General features: G+C 31.4%; 3 protein-coding genes across 3 annotated transcripts; 2 read left to right on the top strand and 1 right to left on the bottom strand.

Annotated features, from left to right (window-relative positions):
* Positions 1–4,209: 4,209 nt before the first annotated feature.
* On the top strand, positions 4,210–9,397 carry LOC116770926 (probable tubulin polyglutamylase ttll-15). Its single transcript, XM_032662565.2, has 7 exons — positions 4,210–4,351; positions 4,637–5,385; positions 6,084–6,243; positions 7,154–7,240; positions 7,357–7,562; positions 8,187–8,400; positions 9,266–9,397. The coding sequence occupies exons 1-7, from the start codon at positions 4,337–4,339 to the stop codon at positions 9,374–9,376; spliced, it is 1,542 nt and encodes a 513-aa protein (XP_032518456.2). The 5' UTR covers positions 4,210–4,336; the 3' UTR covers positions 9,377–9,397.
* Positions 9,390–11,491, bottom strand: LOC116770553 (integrator complex subunit 11). Its single transcript, XM_032662084.2, has one exon. It carries the CDS (start codon positions 11,224–11,226, stop codon positions 9,439–9,441), a length of 1,788 nt encoding a protein of 595 aa, XP_032517975.2. The 5' UTR covers positions 11,227–11,491; the 3' UTR covers positions 9,390–9,438.
* Positions 11,492–11,733: 242 nt separating this feature from the next.
* LOC116770923 (GDP-mannose 4,6 dehydratase) lies at positions 11,734–17,885 on the top strand. Its single transcript, XM_061520945.1, has 7 exons — positions 11,734–12,052; positions 12,356–12,440; positions 12,697–12,806; positions 15,249–15,489; positions 16,079–16,311; positions 16,464–16,679; positions 17,075–17,885. The coding sequence occupies exons 1-7, from the start codon at positions 11,984–11,986 to the stop codon at positions 17,204–17,206; spliced, it is 1,086 nt and encodes a 361-aa protein (XP_061376929.1). The 5' UTR covers positions 11,734–11,983; the 3' UTR covers positions 17,207–17,885.
* The last annotated feature ends 423 nt before the right edge of the window (positions 17,886–18,308 follow it).

Below are 18,308 nucleotides of genomic sequence, written 5' to 3'. Positions count from 1 at the left end.
TAAGCAATGATTTTACTTCACTCTACATACCATTTATATACATAAATGTATGTTAAAATTATCATATTCATATACAAATACATTTTCCTTATTAAGACCGGGAATTATAAAACAAAATATTGATTAAATTGAAAATCTATCTATATAAATGTATCGAAAATTTCAAAACAAATAATTACAGATAGTCAATCTGTTATCAGATATTAAACCGTAAATAATTAACATTGTAATTTACTCTGTTACATTCGTTTAAAATAAATTTGAACGGGTTTTGTCTATGAGTTTTTTTTACTAGTTTAAGACACTAATTACACGACAGCAACTACTTTTTAATATATATATTATATTATCTGCTGATAGCTGTTAAGTCCGAGTGAGAAGATTCAAAATATGATTTTCGTCACATGATATAATCGTTTATATCAACAGTAATATAAATGTTTTTTTATATACTTGATTTTTTTTTATATTAAAAATAATCAGACGATTATCCTAAACGTCATTACAAAAAAAATATCTACATAATATGTGATTTGCATTTACAATTTTTGTGAATTTTATGAGAAAGTTGTTTGAAATGACCCAAATTCTAAAATAATCGTCACAAAATACGTAAACAAGTTAACATCTTTAAGTTACGGGGACAAAAACAGGATAATTCGTTACTATTTTCGATGTTGGATGTCTTGAATATTGAATATAGATGACGTCGAAGACTAGCCTTATTACAAGGTTACATAGCCGACCTAAATACTGACTGTTCCGAGTTTTTCGGTTACACACCACGTTCGTACGAACCGTGTTCAAACTGTCTGCGTATTGTTTCATTATACAAACTGATAGTAAGAGAATGATGTTTAAAAAAATGAATTTATATAGCATTTTTTTTTTTGAGATGTTTCTTATATACTCTATTTAATTAGTTCGCTAGACTTAATAATGATATGTTGTGAATTGTTCTTGTTTTATATAACAACAAAAATATAATAACGTTAAATTCTTAAAGGAACAGTACTTAACTATTAAATACATCGTTGGATAATCAGTTTGTCCAATTTAGGACAAAATTTTCCAAGGTCTTGTATTTCTTTAATAATATTATATTTTCTATATAATATCCGACATTATTTTTGTTCCACATAACTATATTATTCCGCCGCGGGTTCGTTCCAAAACTTTTTATACTTATGTTATTCTATTAAAGTAACAGTACTCAGGAAAGTGTGTCAGTTATTTCAAAGTTTTTTGCTCAGTAAGTTTATTTAGGCTTTACAGTATCTAAATGAAACTACTGAAAAAAAAAGATACTAAAAATATATAATTTCGTCGTTTTTTATGAATTATTTATACAATTTAATATGTGCGGCAAAATTTTATATAGATCTATTAATAGCGTGACACACTTCAACGTCTGATTAATCTATATCTTTACTCATAAAGCAAAACATTATAGTCGCTAATCCTTATAAATAAGAAGTTATATGAAACCAATGTATTTTAACCCTAGGTTATTATAATTAAATCACAGTTTTGGTTGAGATCGTGTGAGTATTGTTGTATGTTCTGTGCCCCTACCACGGGTTATAAATTTTTTAAAGATATATCTTCTCGAATGTCACCAGCCGACTGTCTGTATCGAGTTAGTGGTTGCGGACTCGCGGTAGGTGTAGTGTGTAGTGTTATCTGTACGGTGACACGTGGCGCCGGTCCGTCGTGATGTTCTCGACTCGGATCGATGGAAGCTGCAGACGAACTGGCGCCGGCGACTGGCGACGCACGGTATGTATCTACAATACTATATATTATTATAGTATTTCATTTTTAGTGTTTTTTACTAATTTTAAACCTAACGAGAGCTAAGACTATTGTGAGTATTCATTTAAATGAAACTGTTATTTTTCGGATTACGATCCGTGAAGATGCTTACAGCAATGTAACTGAAACGTCGGGAGTATGGAGTTTTTATAACTAATAAATTACTCGCAGTAATCCGAAAAATATTAGTTTCATTTAAATTTTATACCTCTATATGGAATTAATTGGAGATATTATTTTGGTGGTTAATTTCATAATATTATTAAGTAATTTTGTTTTAAAAATACGTTTAAATATATTTAATTTTTTGTATAATAAAACCTTCAAATTACGCTTATATTTTTTAATATATTAATATATGATATGTTTCTAAACTGTGATTCGAAAGTTAAATTCCATTCAAGCAACTTTAATATGTATTTTTTGTTCCTATTCTTCTGTAACAGTTGCTTACCTCCCCGCTGCCGAAGGCTCCCGTCGGTCTGTCTGCTAGAAGTATAAACATTTAAGATGATATCCCAAACATTATTCCGATTGCTTCTTTATTTTGATTGTCTTTATGGTTTCTGGGATCCGTCGGTATTTTTACAAAATCATGGGTTTCGTATATTTTATTAGTTTAATTTTATATTTATCGTCTCTATGTGTGTGAAAGAAATTAAAAAAACAGGTAGTTACCTACCGTAAGAATTTCAAATTTATTAATTATTTAAACTCAGTATAATGATTATATATATGTATATATAGTGTCATGGCATGAATTATGATCAAATTTTTTTTTATCATTGTCTTTTGCACTTAAAAATATATTCGACATTCTGTTGCCTCGTAATATAAACATTTTTTCGTATGTATTTTATATTATACTTACATACTCATGCAGATTACTGTAATGGTATTGGAATACCATGTTAGTTACTTTTTTATCTTTTATCCATCTAAAATATTAATCTGAAAATTAAGTTAATCCTATTAAATTCTGATGATTTTGTAAACAAAAAAAAATATAACAATATACCAATTATATCGAACAAATCATTTATTTATTAGGAATGAGATTTTCTTTGTGTATTCGTATTTTGATCTGAATGTCTTGCATCAATATTTCAGAGGACTTTTGGACAAATAACAGACATGCAGTCGTATGTGTCACATTCCTCTGTCAGAAATACCTCCCGCATATCACGTGTAACCACACGCATATAATATATACATTAGCATGTGCTTGTAGCATATAATTAATACTATGATATAAAACTAGCTGTTCCGAACAACTTAGCCTATATTTTGTGTCTAACTCAAGTAATATATATATATATATATATATATATATTTAATCTATACCTTTATTTAAACCACATTTCCGTACTATTTTCAGAGTAGGTATATTTAAGAGCATTTTGACATTTTCCCTTTCATATTTAATAATAAATTTTTTGGTAGTATTTTTTTACAATTCTTCTAATCTTGCCTTATATCTCGTTTGTTTTTACTTAAAAATAATTCAATGTGTGTCGGATAGGAATAGAGAGTCCGATCTGCCTCCTTACTAAACTTTATGAAAATAGGTTCAGGCGGTCGGTGTTAATCCATAACTAACGACAGATATTATAACCATTACATAGAATTAACGTGTCTATGCTTTCTGTCATTTAAATAAAAAAATCAGAATTATTGTATTAAAATAAAATTATAATAATTAATTAACATTAATAATAATCCCAACCCGTCTTGAGCAAGCGTGGTGATTAATGCTCTAACCTTCTCCGTGTGAGAAGAGGCCGTTGCTCAGCAGTGGGCTCCTATAGGCTGATGATGATGATGATGATGAATTAATTAACAAAGCGGCACATCACTTTTCTGTTTTAGATCGAATATCAGCCCATATTTATAACAAATAATAAAGTATGTAATGGCCGTATAAATGTTAGAAAATAATAGAGTTTTCAAAAAATATTACACCACGCGCTACATGTAAAAGGGTTTCTGAAATTCGATCTTTAGAAATTAAAAAAGAGGTTCTATCATTCATTAAGTTCATACTACAACGTGTGAGGATTTGTGAATGAAAAACTGATACATCTCAGTGTGATCTGACGTTAATATTTAATGGCGAGTATAAACTACCTACAAAGATGAATTCATTAAAAGGCCCCATAAATAAATAACTCTATGTGACAAAAACTTAAACCCAAAAAAGTAATATTTAATACATCTGCGACATATATATATTACTTGTGATGTACATATATTTTTAAAATTTGATTTCCCCCATATGTCGGTTAGAGAAAATATCTCGTATACAAATACACATGATGCGACCTTAAAGAGACGGTACCATTTTAGAAAGTATCACCTATCTTCTTTCAACTCGCAGCAGGTTCTAATGCATTTGTCTTAGTCTGTCTTGAACGAATCCATTCTCAGTTGATATGTTTGTTAATATACTCGTGCGCATTGATAAAAAAGTGTTTGTTTGCTAAATTAAAAACTTAGAGTGAAGAACTAGCTTAACAGTAACATGACGAAGGCTCAGGTAAGTTTTCATTGGATATAATCAGTAAAAATCAAATAAATCAAGGAATAAAATTTACTTACATTCATAAGCTTATGAATATTTACCGTTTTGTTTACATTTAACTTAATAATACTCAAGTAATATTATCAATTAAACAACATATTAATGAATACATTTCGTATTGTGTGAGAAGTAATACTATCAATATTAAGGTTATTTATCAGAACAAGAGCGGTTCTTATAAGTTTATCGGGATTTCAATATTAATAGTTACAAATATGAAATATTCATGTTTATTTTTAGACTAAACAAATGTTGGATAAAAACGAGAAAATATCATATAATAATAACGAAAAAGATATCACAAACAATGACAAGCGACGTACGGATAAGGACACAAATAAAAATATATTTCTTTTAATATGTATAATAGGAGTATCTTTGGCATTTCTATTGGAAATATTAAATGTAAGGAATAGATATGAAAAGGTATGTAAGGACGACAAAAAACTTTACTGGGTTTATTCTGCCTACAGTGATGTTGAAAATAGAAAAGGTCTTTTGAAACATGTACATTTAGTATTAGAGAGAATTGGATATGAGAAAAGTACGAACAAAACGCCGTGGACGCTACTGTGGTCCCACGACTTCCCGTTCCGAGCACTCTATCCGAATCTGCACAGTTTGAAACCAAATCAGAAAGTTAATCACTTTCCTGGCACAGGATTCATAACAAACAAAGTCGATCTGGCGACTTCCGAGTCGAAATACATTCCGCGAGCGTTCAAGCTGCCGAGGAATAAAGCGGAGTTCGTTAAATACGCCAGTTTGAACAAAGATGCAATGTTTTTGGAAAAGCACAATCAGCATAGAGGTGTGTATTTGAAAAACGTGACTGCAATAGACTCCGACAGTGGCGAAAGTTTCGTGCAAGAGTTCATACAAAGACCGTTCCTCGTGGATGGACACAAGTTCGACATTGGAGTGTACGTTGTTCTGACATCCGTTAATCCATTAAGAGTTTATTGGTATAAAGGAGATGTGTTGTTCAGGTAATTGACCTTAATATATTCAGGTGTACGAAATTATCTGCTATAATTAATCTTTGTTAATAATACGCATTCAAATAATATATAACGATAATAATGAGATCTTTCGCAATTATTCATTTAAATTAAACTAATATTTTCGGAGTACTACGCGTAATTTATTATTTTTAACGGGCAGACGAGTTGTCTGTCCGTGATCACGGTGGCTGCTAAGTAACCGAAACGTCGGAAGTATGTAGAAATAATAAAATACGCGTAGTAATCTTAAAACTATTAGTTTCATTTAAATGAATACTCGCGAAAGTCTTAGATCTCATCATATAAAGAGATCCTATATTATTTTTATATAACAGATTTTTTACTTGAGTTAAATGTATTTGTAAGTATATGTTAGCAGTTAGACCATTTTATATACATTTTCATGTAATGTAATATCCCGTTCATGTTTTTATCAAACAAGTATTATTAATAATTGAAATATATAAGTAACTTTTATATTAAGCCCTTCTTACAAAACATATTTTATTGTTATCATTAATTCATCATAATATATCTAACTTAAAGTTCAGTATTAAATAATGATTAAGGTAAACAATATAGTGAGTCGACTGTTAACATGTATTTAAAATTATATATATGAAAAAAAAATCTATATTACAAATTAATTGTTAACAAAATCATGATTAAAAAATAATTTCCAGGTATTGTCCAACGAAGTACTATCCATTTGATGCCAACAATCTCGATAAGTACGTCATCGGTGATGACTACCTTCCGACCTGGGAGGTGCCGTCCCTGGCACAGCCTTATGCACTCGGATACTCAATGAAAGACGCTTTCGATCATTACGTCAAAACCAAGGTAAACACGCTCTAGATCAAAAGTTACCCTGACGGCACTTCCAACAATAAGTGTTGGATTCGAAAACGTTAATGTATTTTTTATATTAATGAAATATATTAATAATCAGTATTTTGAATTGCTTTGAACAGTCCAACTTACCTTGACATCAATGTCTTAAATAAGTTCGACGTCACGTTATTACAAATGTAAACCGTACCTGTATGGTGTGTAGAAGGGTTTGTTCTTACCTCTCGTCTGGTTTTAATGAAGACCTACCACTAACAGACTCTCAGCCACTTAACAGGTAAATCCGTTCAGCAGACGATAACTAACACGACATCAGGATACGCACTTTAAAAAAAAAAGGGAGAGATAAGGTTCACTACACACTCAGCTTTTTAATTGCTTCTATTGATGTACTACAGATAGCAGACAATTTTGTTATTTTAATTAAATTTTTATCTTAGGTAATTTTTGCACAATGGAAATACTCGAGATTTAAGATATACTTCGCAGTAAAATTAATGAATAAATGTGAAGTATACATAAAAAAGACATACATTTGTTTATAAAATAAACAGCACAAAATAGGAAATGTGAATGATAAACGCGAGCAACGCCGTCAACAAACGCTAGTGCTTAAAATAAACTCGAAATGTGTAGACGGCCTTAGTCGATTGACAGGTGGCGCCACTATTAGCGGGGCGCTATGTCGCTCACCCCAACAAGGGCGGAATAGGATTAACGAATTAAGCCTTTTTATATCGATTGATCACAAGTTTACGTTACCCTTTACCTTACAAAATATATTACATTGATACATGTCATTAAACTTGTCCGTGTACATATATAATGTCTATTATATGGGTATTTATATTATATAATATTAAAGATATTCAATAGTAACAAGTGATTGAAATGATCTCAGGGTTTAGACACAACTCGCATGTGGAAGGATGTCCAGGAAGCAATCACCGAAGTTTTTATTAAAAAAGAACATCACATAGTAGAGGCTGTAAGTAAAATATCCAATTATTTTTATTGTTATACTTTTTTCTAATTAATTTAAGAACTGGTTAGAATAATAAACTTGTATACAATTCTGTCCTTACTTTCAATTTTTTTTTCCAGTTAAAGAATTACCCATCGCAGGACAACTTCTTTGAAATGATGCGTTTTGATCTAGTTGTAGATGGGAATCTCAAGGTTTATCTACTGGAAGCCAACATGTCCCCCAACCTTAGCTCGGCACATTTCCCGCCGAACCAACTTTTGTATGAGCAGGTTCTATACAACCTATTCTCTCTGGTCGGCCTCGCTTCTAACAGTGATATTACGTAAGTTATAAATTAAGGTAACAAGCCTTTTCATTTTTAATCTTGGCTCCGCAGTACATCAACCTATAGGTACTCACATTTCATATGCACTGAAAAGTTATTAATGTAGATTACCAAGGTGACCATAAACAATGTTTTGTTTTATCCCAATCACAATTTTATTTCACCACTTCCAAAATATTTATACTGGCAACCCTAATGATAATCATATCAACCTGTTTATAATAAATAAGTAGCAGATTCCTGTGTTTATTACAAAAACAAAACAAAAACTTTACTACTGTCGAGGACGACACATATTTTATGTATATGGCCGTATAATTTTCTTACAGTGCTCGTAGTTTCCTGAACGCATGCACTCATTGTATATATATAGTTTTGTTGTTACGTTTTGAAGAAACTATAATTTCCTAAACGCAACAATAAACGATAATGCATGCGAATGCAGCTAAATAAACCAACTCGAATAGGTCCAAGAAATGTAGACTTTTTGCGTATGCTACAGCTCTAAATTCCTTTTATTTGAAATATCTACCAAATAAATATATTGTTAACAAATGTTAGGATTGTAATCTAAAATATTATCTAATATCAATCACGGGTTCAATCCTTTTTTCTTTTCAGTGACAATAATGTGCGAAATATGATGTCGTCACAAAAGAACATAGCTGTATACAGCGAAGAATGCAATTCTATTTGTAGGGATGATTGTGCGGTATTGGACATTTGCAAACTTTGCAGACCCTGTCTAAGCACTAGATTGAGGTCCAACCTATTAAATGCACATAGGGAATATTTACATCAAGGAGATTTTAGAAGACTGTTTCCTCCGGCTATGGTAAGAATTCAAAAATAAGTAGCTAACTCCACGAAATAATATACTTATTAAGAAAAACCTAAAATGATAAGGACAATTTGGTAGAAGACTAAACATAGTAAATTATCAGAATTGTAACTCTTAAATTTTCATGTAGTGATTCATTTCTTCTAATATATCCTACAATCATATTAATAATCTTGAATAAAATTGTATCTACAGTACAAAAGTAGACCTAATAATTAACATTATTTTACAACTGATTTTATATATCCATTTCATAAATATCTCCTAGATCACTGTGCATTAAATATAAGATTTTACCTTGAGATGCAACACACAAACTCCCTAAAACCAACGTTACTCAAACGTATATTAACAGGATTATTCAAAGTTCATTTGTTTTAAAATGTACAACTATCCATCTATGTTATGTTAACAAGATACCCAACTAATGTTTATAAAAGGTCGAAAGAAATAAAAATCGTGAAGCAAATACGTAGCGTTATATATAAAGTATTATATTTTATATATCAATGGGTATATTCATTGACATATAATACATGAGGTATTAATAGTTTTATTTCATCAACAAACCTACTCGAATAAGCGCTCACATTTCGTTATTTAAAATAGTAAAGCAAACCTGATAATTTTAACCAATAGTATTGTGAACTCGAAGCTATAGATAGTATAAGGACTATTATGGTTCTGGGATTTATAACGTATTTCCGGTCGTGAAAGAATCCTTTGCGTTAGAAAAAAATACATTTACAATAAAGAAATCGAATTATAAACACTCTTAAGCCACTTCAAAATTTGCAGTACAATGGAGACTTCTTAACAATTGTTCACATATAATATGTAAAAGTCAAATATTTTCCAGGAACCTCGGGAGAGTGCGGGAAATGTAACGAAAATTCTGAACGAAGCGAACAGGCTGCAATATTTATGGTATCAAGGAAAATGTAACGATGACGTCAGTTGGTGTTTATAAATAATAAAAATAATATTAATATACGTTTTTTATTCCATAAAAATAGTTTGGTTTCATTTTTTTCACTGTACCATAGACTGCAGTAAACCTAGGATGTAACTGCCCAGATCCTCGTCCTGGTTTGTCCACGACACGTAGATGCTTTTCGTGTTATCGTCCTCCCCCTCAACTTTGATGAGGACTGACTCAACTGAGATGTTTCCATCGGATATAGTAATCGACCAACCCTGAAGCTTTTCTGCCAGCAATGTCTTGAGTTTCTCAGCGGTTTTGATCGCTGAACCGGCGTCATCAAAACGCACGGTGCTAGTAAATCTAATGATGTGCCTATTAATGCCGATCTCGTCGCACATCTCATCTATATCTAAGAATGATAATCTATTGTCCTTAACACAGAGCACTCCATGTACAACTCTTCTCCGTTTCGGGTCTGGAGGCTGGGCGTTGTATCTCACAGCTTCTGCCTTTAGTAATCGTAACGATACGTCTATCGGGATCTTCGTTGGAGTATTTATTATCGCCGTTTCACCGTTGGCGGGCATGTAACAACTGATCTTGAATTCTTTTTCGATTTTGTCTTTAAGGAACTCCATCTTCTGTGCCTCCCCGTGGACGAGCAACACGTTCTTTGGTTCACAGTATTGTATCAGCTGCATGATGCCTTTCGCGTCAGCGTGAGCTGAAAACGACATGTATTCGACAGCCATTTTAACTTCAACTACTTGACGGTTTTCGAATTCAATTTTCTTCGCGCCATTTAGAATTTTGTGTCCAACTGTGCCTTGAACACAGAAACCTGGCATGATCAACATGTTTTGTTCATAGGGAGCCCACTTCTTAAATATATTTAGGGATAAACCAGCATGTAACATTCCCGGAGTAGCAAAAACCACCATAGCACCAGGGTTTTCGATGTATGACTTATCAAATGGTTTAATATGCTTAAAATCAAACATGTTTCTTTGTACAAAAGTTTTACGTATCTTCTGGTTTGTCCATGTTATAAACATTTTATAATAGTTGTTGGCCTTCTCCGTTAAACCTAATGCAAAGTACACTGGGTATTTTAAATTCATTCTCTCCCAGTATGTCTCCAGCAGTATACATAACTCTTGTGCTCTACCAAGAGCAAAGACAGGTATTAGAACCTTTCCACCTTTCTCTACACACTCGTGGACTTTCTTTAAGAAATCTCTTTCTCGGCAACGTTTTGAATCCCTTATAGTTGTAGCATATGTTGACTCTGATATTAGTAAATCAGGCCTACATTTATCAATCCAGGCTGCCCCTAGATGTCTGTCCGGTGTCATGTTATAGTCTCCAGTGTATACGACTGATTGTGATCCAACTCTTATCCAGAACATGGCAGCACCTAAGACATGGCCGGCATAATAAGCTTTGATTTCCAATTCATTATCCACCATTACAGATTGATGTAGTGTCACTGCTGTTACCTTTTTAATACAATCTTTTATCATTTGTGAAGTAAAAAAATTTGATTCTCCTTTCCTTTCGACTGCAACTTTTCTCATGTCTTCTAACAAAATTGGAGCTATAGCTTTTGTTGGGTGAGTCATATAAATAGGTCCCGTATAACCAACCATTTCTGACATGTATGGGAGTGCACCGCAGTGGTCGAGGTGGAAGTGTGATATTATTACACAATCTATTTGACTTGTGATAGGACCCTCTGGCACTATGTATGAAAAATCCGGGAAACGTCTCTCATCATTGTACCCCATGTGCATACCACAGTCCAACATAATATTTTTACCTCCCATCGACAACAAAATACAACTACGTCCAACATCCTGACCCGCTCCCAAAGGTGTTATCTTAATTTCGGGCATGTTAAAAGTTATACGGCGTACTTAATTTTAAACAAAATAAAGTACATGTGATATTCTTTACCTGTGTTTTTATTCTAAACTTAACCTTGTTCACTACTGTAATTAGTAATAAAGGAATAAAATTTGTGCTATTTGAAACTAACATACATCCTAGATATATATTATTCAATTGGATTGCACAATATTAATTATATGCTATATTATTATGTTTAAAACTAAACAACTACTTCAGACTTCAGAGTTATTAAGACGATAATAATACGATAACTCTCACAGATATAACGCTACGAATTGTCAATCTGACATTAATTAAAAGCAAAACAGGGACAACTGATCATGGTGATAATGGTTTAAATGAAAATTTCAAAGAAAATATGTTAGAAACATATAAATGTATTATGTAATTTTTTTATGAGTTTTAATTTTTTAATTAATCGGTACTACATTGTTTCATCTGTGTTCAATACCTGACAATTGACGTCATTTATAAATTGTTGATTTGATGTTTTACAAATTGTTTATTGTTATGGATTATTGCTCTTTTTAGGAATGCTATAAAATGTTCTTATGATTTTAAAATGTACATTTATTGCTAAACCATACATGTAAAAGCACTTAAAAGATTGTAATTCGGCATTTTGATGTTTAGCATGTTTAGGTGTGTCAGTGATAACTTGATAAGCTTATCAGTGCCGGTTATCGAGTTGCTCAGTGCAGACGTGTTTATTTTTTAACAAAATTTCATTATTTAGAAATAATGGCAGAGCCTGGCACCAGTGGAAATGTTAATAGAAAAGTCGCGTTAATCACCGGTATAACCGGACAGGTAAATATTGTATATATTCAATGAACCTTCTCATATTTGTCAAATTATAATCCATAGAAATTAAATTTTGTACTCAAACTCATGAATTAAAAGTTGTAAACGTCAGTGCCATCATTAAGTAAACCAATGGCTAGATATAGGAAAAAAACAGTATTTGTGCTTAGTTTTATTGGTAACTGTTGTAAAATGCTTGTAATCTGATTGGTATATATCAACAATTTCCCTCATCTAGTCTAGTCCACAAAATACAACTACTTTGACTTTCTGTTTACTTCCATCATAAAACCACTTTTTTATCTTTAGGATGGATCTTATTTAACTGAATTCTTAATTGAAAAAGGCTATGAGGTCCATGGAATTCTTCGGCGGTCATCCTCATTTAATACCGGTTTGTATTTTAGTAGCTTTAAATTATTACTATCTAGAAGATATATCTTATGAAGACTGTGTACTGAACAATTCATTCAATTAATAGTCAAATGTACTAACAGTGTTACCAAATACATTTGTATAGTAAATACATTTATATATTAACTGATTACCATAAATATAACAACTTATTATTGAGTAGTAATATAAACAAAAATTTTTGAGTATTAGAACAAACATATAAGAAAAATTTTGATTAATTTTGTCTGTAACAGGTCGTATTCAACATTTGTATGGACAACCAGCCTGTCACACCGGCGGTAAAATGCATCTCCACTATGGAGACCTCACAGACACAACATGTCTTATAAGCATTATAACTAAGGTGAGTTAATTTGAGACTTAAAGTAAATATTTTTTTTATATATTGCTCCGGTTATATTGTTCTGGTATTGTCTATGATTACAGCAGAATAAATCGTAAAGCAAATGCCAGTGGCGTGCACACCATAGATGCAAATAAGCACTGCATACCCTACCCATTTAACAACTAAACCTATATTGTTTAATTCTTACTTACATACTTTGGATCATACATTACGAAATATAAATGTTTACAGACATTTAAAATTACATTTGATTCACGATTTGTTAAAAGTGCCATCTATAAAGTATATGGAACAAAACATTTTCAATCCGCCGCGCCGCTGCTAACTGCTAGCGCCGCTATGCAGCCAGAGCAGCGGTAGGCAACTACTCGGTGCTTGCTTTCAGTACAAATGATCTCAAGGACGACCTTCAAATCTCGTGTTGTATGAGAAAATGTTTGCATACGTTTGTGTAAAAGCTATGCATGTGTTGTATTCGAGAGACACTGCTTCCTTTTTTTTCTTTTAAAATGTCGCAGAAAGTCCGTTAATTGTCAAATGAAACGGGACCCTGATTGGTCGGTAAACTGTTCATATATTTTTTTCGCCATTTTGTTATTATTGAATATTGTCATTTGTCTTTCTAAGCGCAAGTGAATAAGTTTTAATTAGCTAATTAGCAAAGAGTGAATCAATTTATTAACTAATTATGGAAAATAATAACTGGTGATGTGTGTTTAACGAAATTAATTACGAGTACCTACATTTTCAATTGTCGTTTGAATTTTGAATTTTTCGTTGTCGTTTGTTGTTGTTTGATGATACAATTAAAATAATTACAAAGGGAAGGTGTGTGACCGGTTGAGAGTGAATTAAAAGAAAGGTAATGTTGTTCGTTTTAATAAAAAGTATTATGATAGTTTTAATTAGCTAGCAGGGTGTGTGCACACAAATTAGTTATTTTATTTTCCTTGTTTGTTGTTTTCAAATAATAATAATGTTTGGATTTCCACTGGATATTCCGATTTTAATAACTTTTATAAAGCGGTGATGAACAAATAGTAATCGTTTTAAGGTACTTCGTGGCTCAGAGGTAGTTGAGAGATTCATAAAATATATAGATATTCGTTCTGATCAAACTGCTGTAACTTTATGCGCGAATATTATCATAAATGAAACTAATAGTTTCGGATTACTTCGCGTATTTTATTATGTTTAAAAACTACATATTCCCGACGCTTCGGTTACTTTGCAGCAACCGTGATCACGGCAGACATCTCGTCTGCCCGTTATAAATAATAAATTACCCGCGTAGTAATCCGAAAATATTAGTTTCATTTAAATGAATAATTGCGAAAGATCTCATTATTATCAATGGTTTAGAGGAGAAAATTATGATGAAAATTTATATATTTTTTTTTCAAACATATTTTGCTTACCCTACCCCAAATCTCTGTGCACGCCACTGGCAAATACAGATTATATAAGCTGCAAATAACTTATAAATTTAACTATATTTCTGTAGTATAACCATTTAATAGTTCTGAGAGTGAATTTTAAATAGCAAAATATCACATAACTATATAGAAATATTACATTTACATATCAAATATAATATAATAAAAAAATATTATTCCATTTTATATTCATGGTTTGTAGACAAAAGCAATTTGTACGATGCCATATTTACGCTAATAATTGCAACATTACAACAATACATTGTCATTATAGGACAAAATATGTACAGTATTATTATTCTATACAATTTATGCTAGCAAATTTTTGTATCTATTTATATTTAAACGTATATACCTTTTTCTACGTGTTCTTACGTGCTTTTTAATAAATGAAAATATCGAATTTATTGTTTACATTTTTTAAAATATATTTTTAAAGTACTTGATTATATTTATTTAATCATTTACGTATTTTTACAATACTATCATATTCTGTTTAAACATGATGTTGACGTGATATTTCGTTTGTTGTAATGATTACTGGGAAACAGTCTATAATCAACAATAGCGATGTTAATCGCAGTAACGATATTTCCAATTACACGCTTCAGCTAAATTTGATTTTAATCATAAAACACCTAACCCATATCGATAAGAACGGTAAAATACTTACAATTTCATAACGCCTGCGATATAGAATTAAAATTATATATATATATATATATATATATATATATATATATATATATATATATATATATATATAAATAGATTACAACTAAAGTGTTAAATGAATACAGAGTAACAGAACCGTAAGATAAGTAAATAGTAAGAATGCATTAGCATAAACATGGTTTCTCGTCAAACAATACCTCGTTTACAATACCTGGTGTATCTGCTTAAAGGTTGATAGAATCGTTTCAAATTCACAATAACGATGACAACATTCCATAAGGAAATGTTTACGTAAAATGTAAAACGTAACAAGCTTCGACGCTTCCAGATAAGACCAAAGGAAATATATAACTTGGGGGCTCAATCCCACGTTAAGGTGTCGTTCGAGTTGAGTGAATATACAGCTCAAGTAGACGCTCTGGGTACCCTTAGACTGCTGGAAGCGGTGCGAACTGCTGGATTAGAGAAGGAAACTAGGATATACCAGGCTTCCACCTCGGAACTATACGGGAAAGTATTAGAAGTTCCCCAGAACGAGAAAACGCCGTTCTATCCAAGGTCGCCTTATGGTGAGTATTATTAAATATTCCAGCTTATCCCAAAATGGACGTTATCCCCCTTGTAAGCGCTGCAGGTTTATAGGGGGGTGGTGGGAGACCCAGAAAAATGGGACCGTTTTGTAGAGGCCTGGTCGGAGATTTGTAATTTCATTTATCTAGTAATATATATCGGTTTTCCAGTACTTGAAAAAATGGGGACGATAAAAAATATTTTATTCTCAAAGTGGGCAGTACACATAACTAGTTAGTTAACCCCCGATCTAGTATATGATAATTATTTTTGTTGTTTCTTGTATCATAACTTATTATTTTTTATTTATTTGATTCATATGAAATAAAATGTATGTAAATGATTTAAAAAAATGATTATTTATTAGTACATAGTATATTTTGATGACTGGTTATATTTTTCTTAATACATAATTTATATACTAGTTTTGTCTGCGACTTCCTCTGTGTATTTCGGACTTAGATGCTATACATCCCCACACATCATCCTTACAAGCGCTATTTCTAATATTAGCAAGTTATTAATGAAGTGGTTTTAAAAACAATACTATATTACTATACCTTTCAAACGTCATGTGTTTCGTTGTAGCGTGTGCTAAGCTCTACGGTCACTGGATAGTAGTGAACTATAGGGAGGCGTACGGGATGTTCGCGTGTAACGGCTTACTCTTCAACCATGAGAGCCCGAGGCGGGGGGAGAACTTCGTAACGAGAAAAATAACCCGCGGAGTGGCCAAGATACAGCTGGGATTGATGTCGCATCTGGAAATGGGCAATTTGGATAGCAAAAGAGATTGGGGACATGCCAAGGATTATGTAGAGGTTAATACACCCAAATTATATTAAGTATATGTATCTGAATTTGATTTAAAAAATTCATGAAAACATTTTTTATGAGTGAAAAATATATTTGATCGAAATGAAAGTATAAATCGATTTGCGTATATAATTAACTATATCTTGAATAATTCCAGGCTATGTGGCTGATACTGCAGCAGGATGAGCCTGAAGACTTCGTGGTTGCCTCCGGGGAGGCTCACAGTGTGAGGGAATTCATAGAGAAGGCTTTCGCGTGTGTGGGGAGAGGGGTGGTGTGGAGGGGGGAGGGGGTGCACGAAACTGGTCACGATAAACATACGGACCAACTACTCGTTAAGGTCAACCCAAAATATTTCAGACCCACGGAAGTGGTAAGAAAGATTTAAATATTTGTTCGTTTGTGGTACATCAGATTTATAATCTAATTTTATTACATTTATTTTAAATAAATCAATGCATATTCCGATCGCCTTTAAGAAGACATAAAATTATTCTGGGTTAAAATGTTAGTTAAGTAATTATTGTAATATCTGTCCGTTATCCTGATATTAAAAAATGTACAATGTTATCTCAATATGAAATAGCTTAAGTGTATTTTAGTTGATAATTATTGTAATTAAGTGTTTAACTGTATAAAGACATAGTCGAGGTCTTCAGAGTCTGTCATATGGAATGCGATCATGATTTTCAAGTACCTTCCAACAAATATAAACATCCCACATCTATACATGTCTTGCTATAAAAACTACATACATTTTTTTTACAGGATCTTCTTCTAGGTGACGCGTCAAAAGCCAAACAGAAATTAGGTTGGACCAACAAAACCACCTTCGAAGAGCTGGTCAAAGATATGGTGGAGGCCGATCTTGAACTCATGAAGAAAAACCCCGAGGCATAAATTTTTATATTCTAAGAGTGATAATGAACGGTGCACTGTATTTTGCACCTTATATAATTTAATAATAACAGCTATTTAATTTACCTAGCATTTACTTTTATATATAAATTTGCCGCCAGTGTTATGAATAATAGTCACAGATATGCTAGCTATGTATATATATATGTATATAGATATATATAAAGTAACTATATAGTTTATAATTACATATGATCATTTAAAATATTAGCCAGTTTAAATTATCATACTTTTAAATTAAATCACATTCATCACAATTAAATGCAAGCACAAACATTATTATTATTATTTAAGTCACGAAAACTACATACTTAGAACTTAATTATTTTTTTTTGCCAAAATATTTTTTTTAAACCACATAAACTAAGTGTTGTAACAGGTATGTGGAACAGAAACAAAAAGTTTGCAAATAACTATAATTAAATGTACAACACAGATGACATTGTTGTTAATTATCTTCAGATATAATCCGAATTACTTATATTATCACATTATGATGTATAAAACGTGTTACTTTGATAATGTAAGTTTAATTATTATATATTAGAAATATATTCTTAATATTTTGTTTAGAAAACTAAGACTTGTTTTTTTTTTTAAGAAACCAGTATTGATTTTAAAGCTGTTACACATTAAGATAAAATAAATGTATGGAAATGTCTTATGTTACTATTATTCTCCCTCAAACACCATTAAAATATATTGTACATATATAAATCTGTAAAATTTTTATAAAGTACTGCCTCAATAGAAATGAGATTATATATATATATATATATATATATATTGCTGAGCATAAATTATGTTGACTGAGATGCACTTATATGAAAAAAATTAAAACAATGAAAGTCATTAAAACATTGTATAATGAAATGGTTAAATAATTTCACTGTTATTTATTTAGAACACAAAATAATTCTTGAAGTAACTAAGTTATTGATAAAGTGGTTCAATAAAGTAAAATTTTTTGAAAAGATTTTAAAGCTAAAGCAAAGGTATTCTAACGCAATGAAAACCAAACAAAACACTTTGTAATATTATTTCATCAATCAGGTACAAGTGTGTGAAGCTATAAAGTATCACT

Source organism: Danaus plexippus, chromosome 7, assembly GCF_018135715.1.
Source record: "Danaus plexippus chromosome 7, MEX_DaPlex, whole genome shotgun sequence".
Taxonomy (NCBI): domain Eukaryota; kingdom Metazoa; phylum Arthropoda; class Insecta; order Lepidoptera; family Nymphalidae; genus Danaus; species Danaus plexippus.
This window is presented reverse-complemented; position numbering and strand designations above follow the sequence as displayed.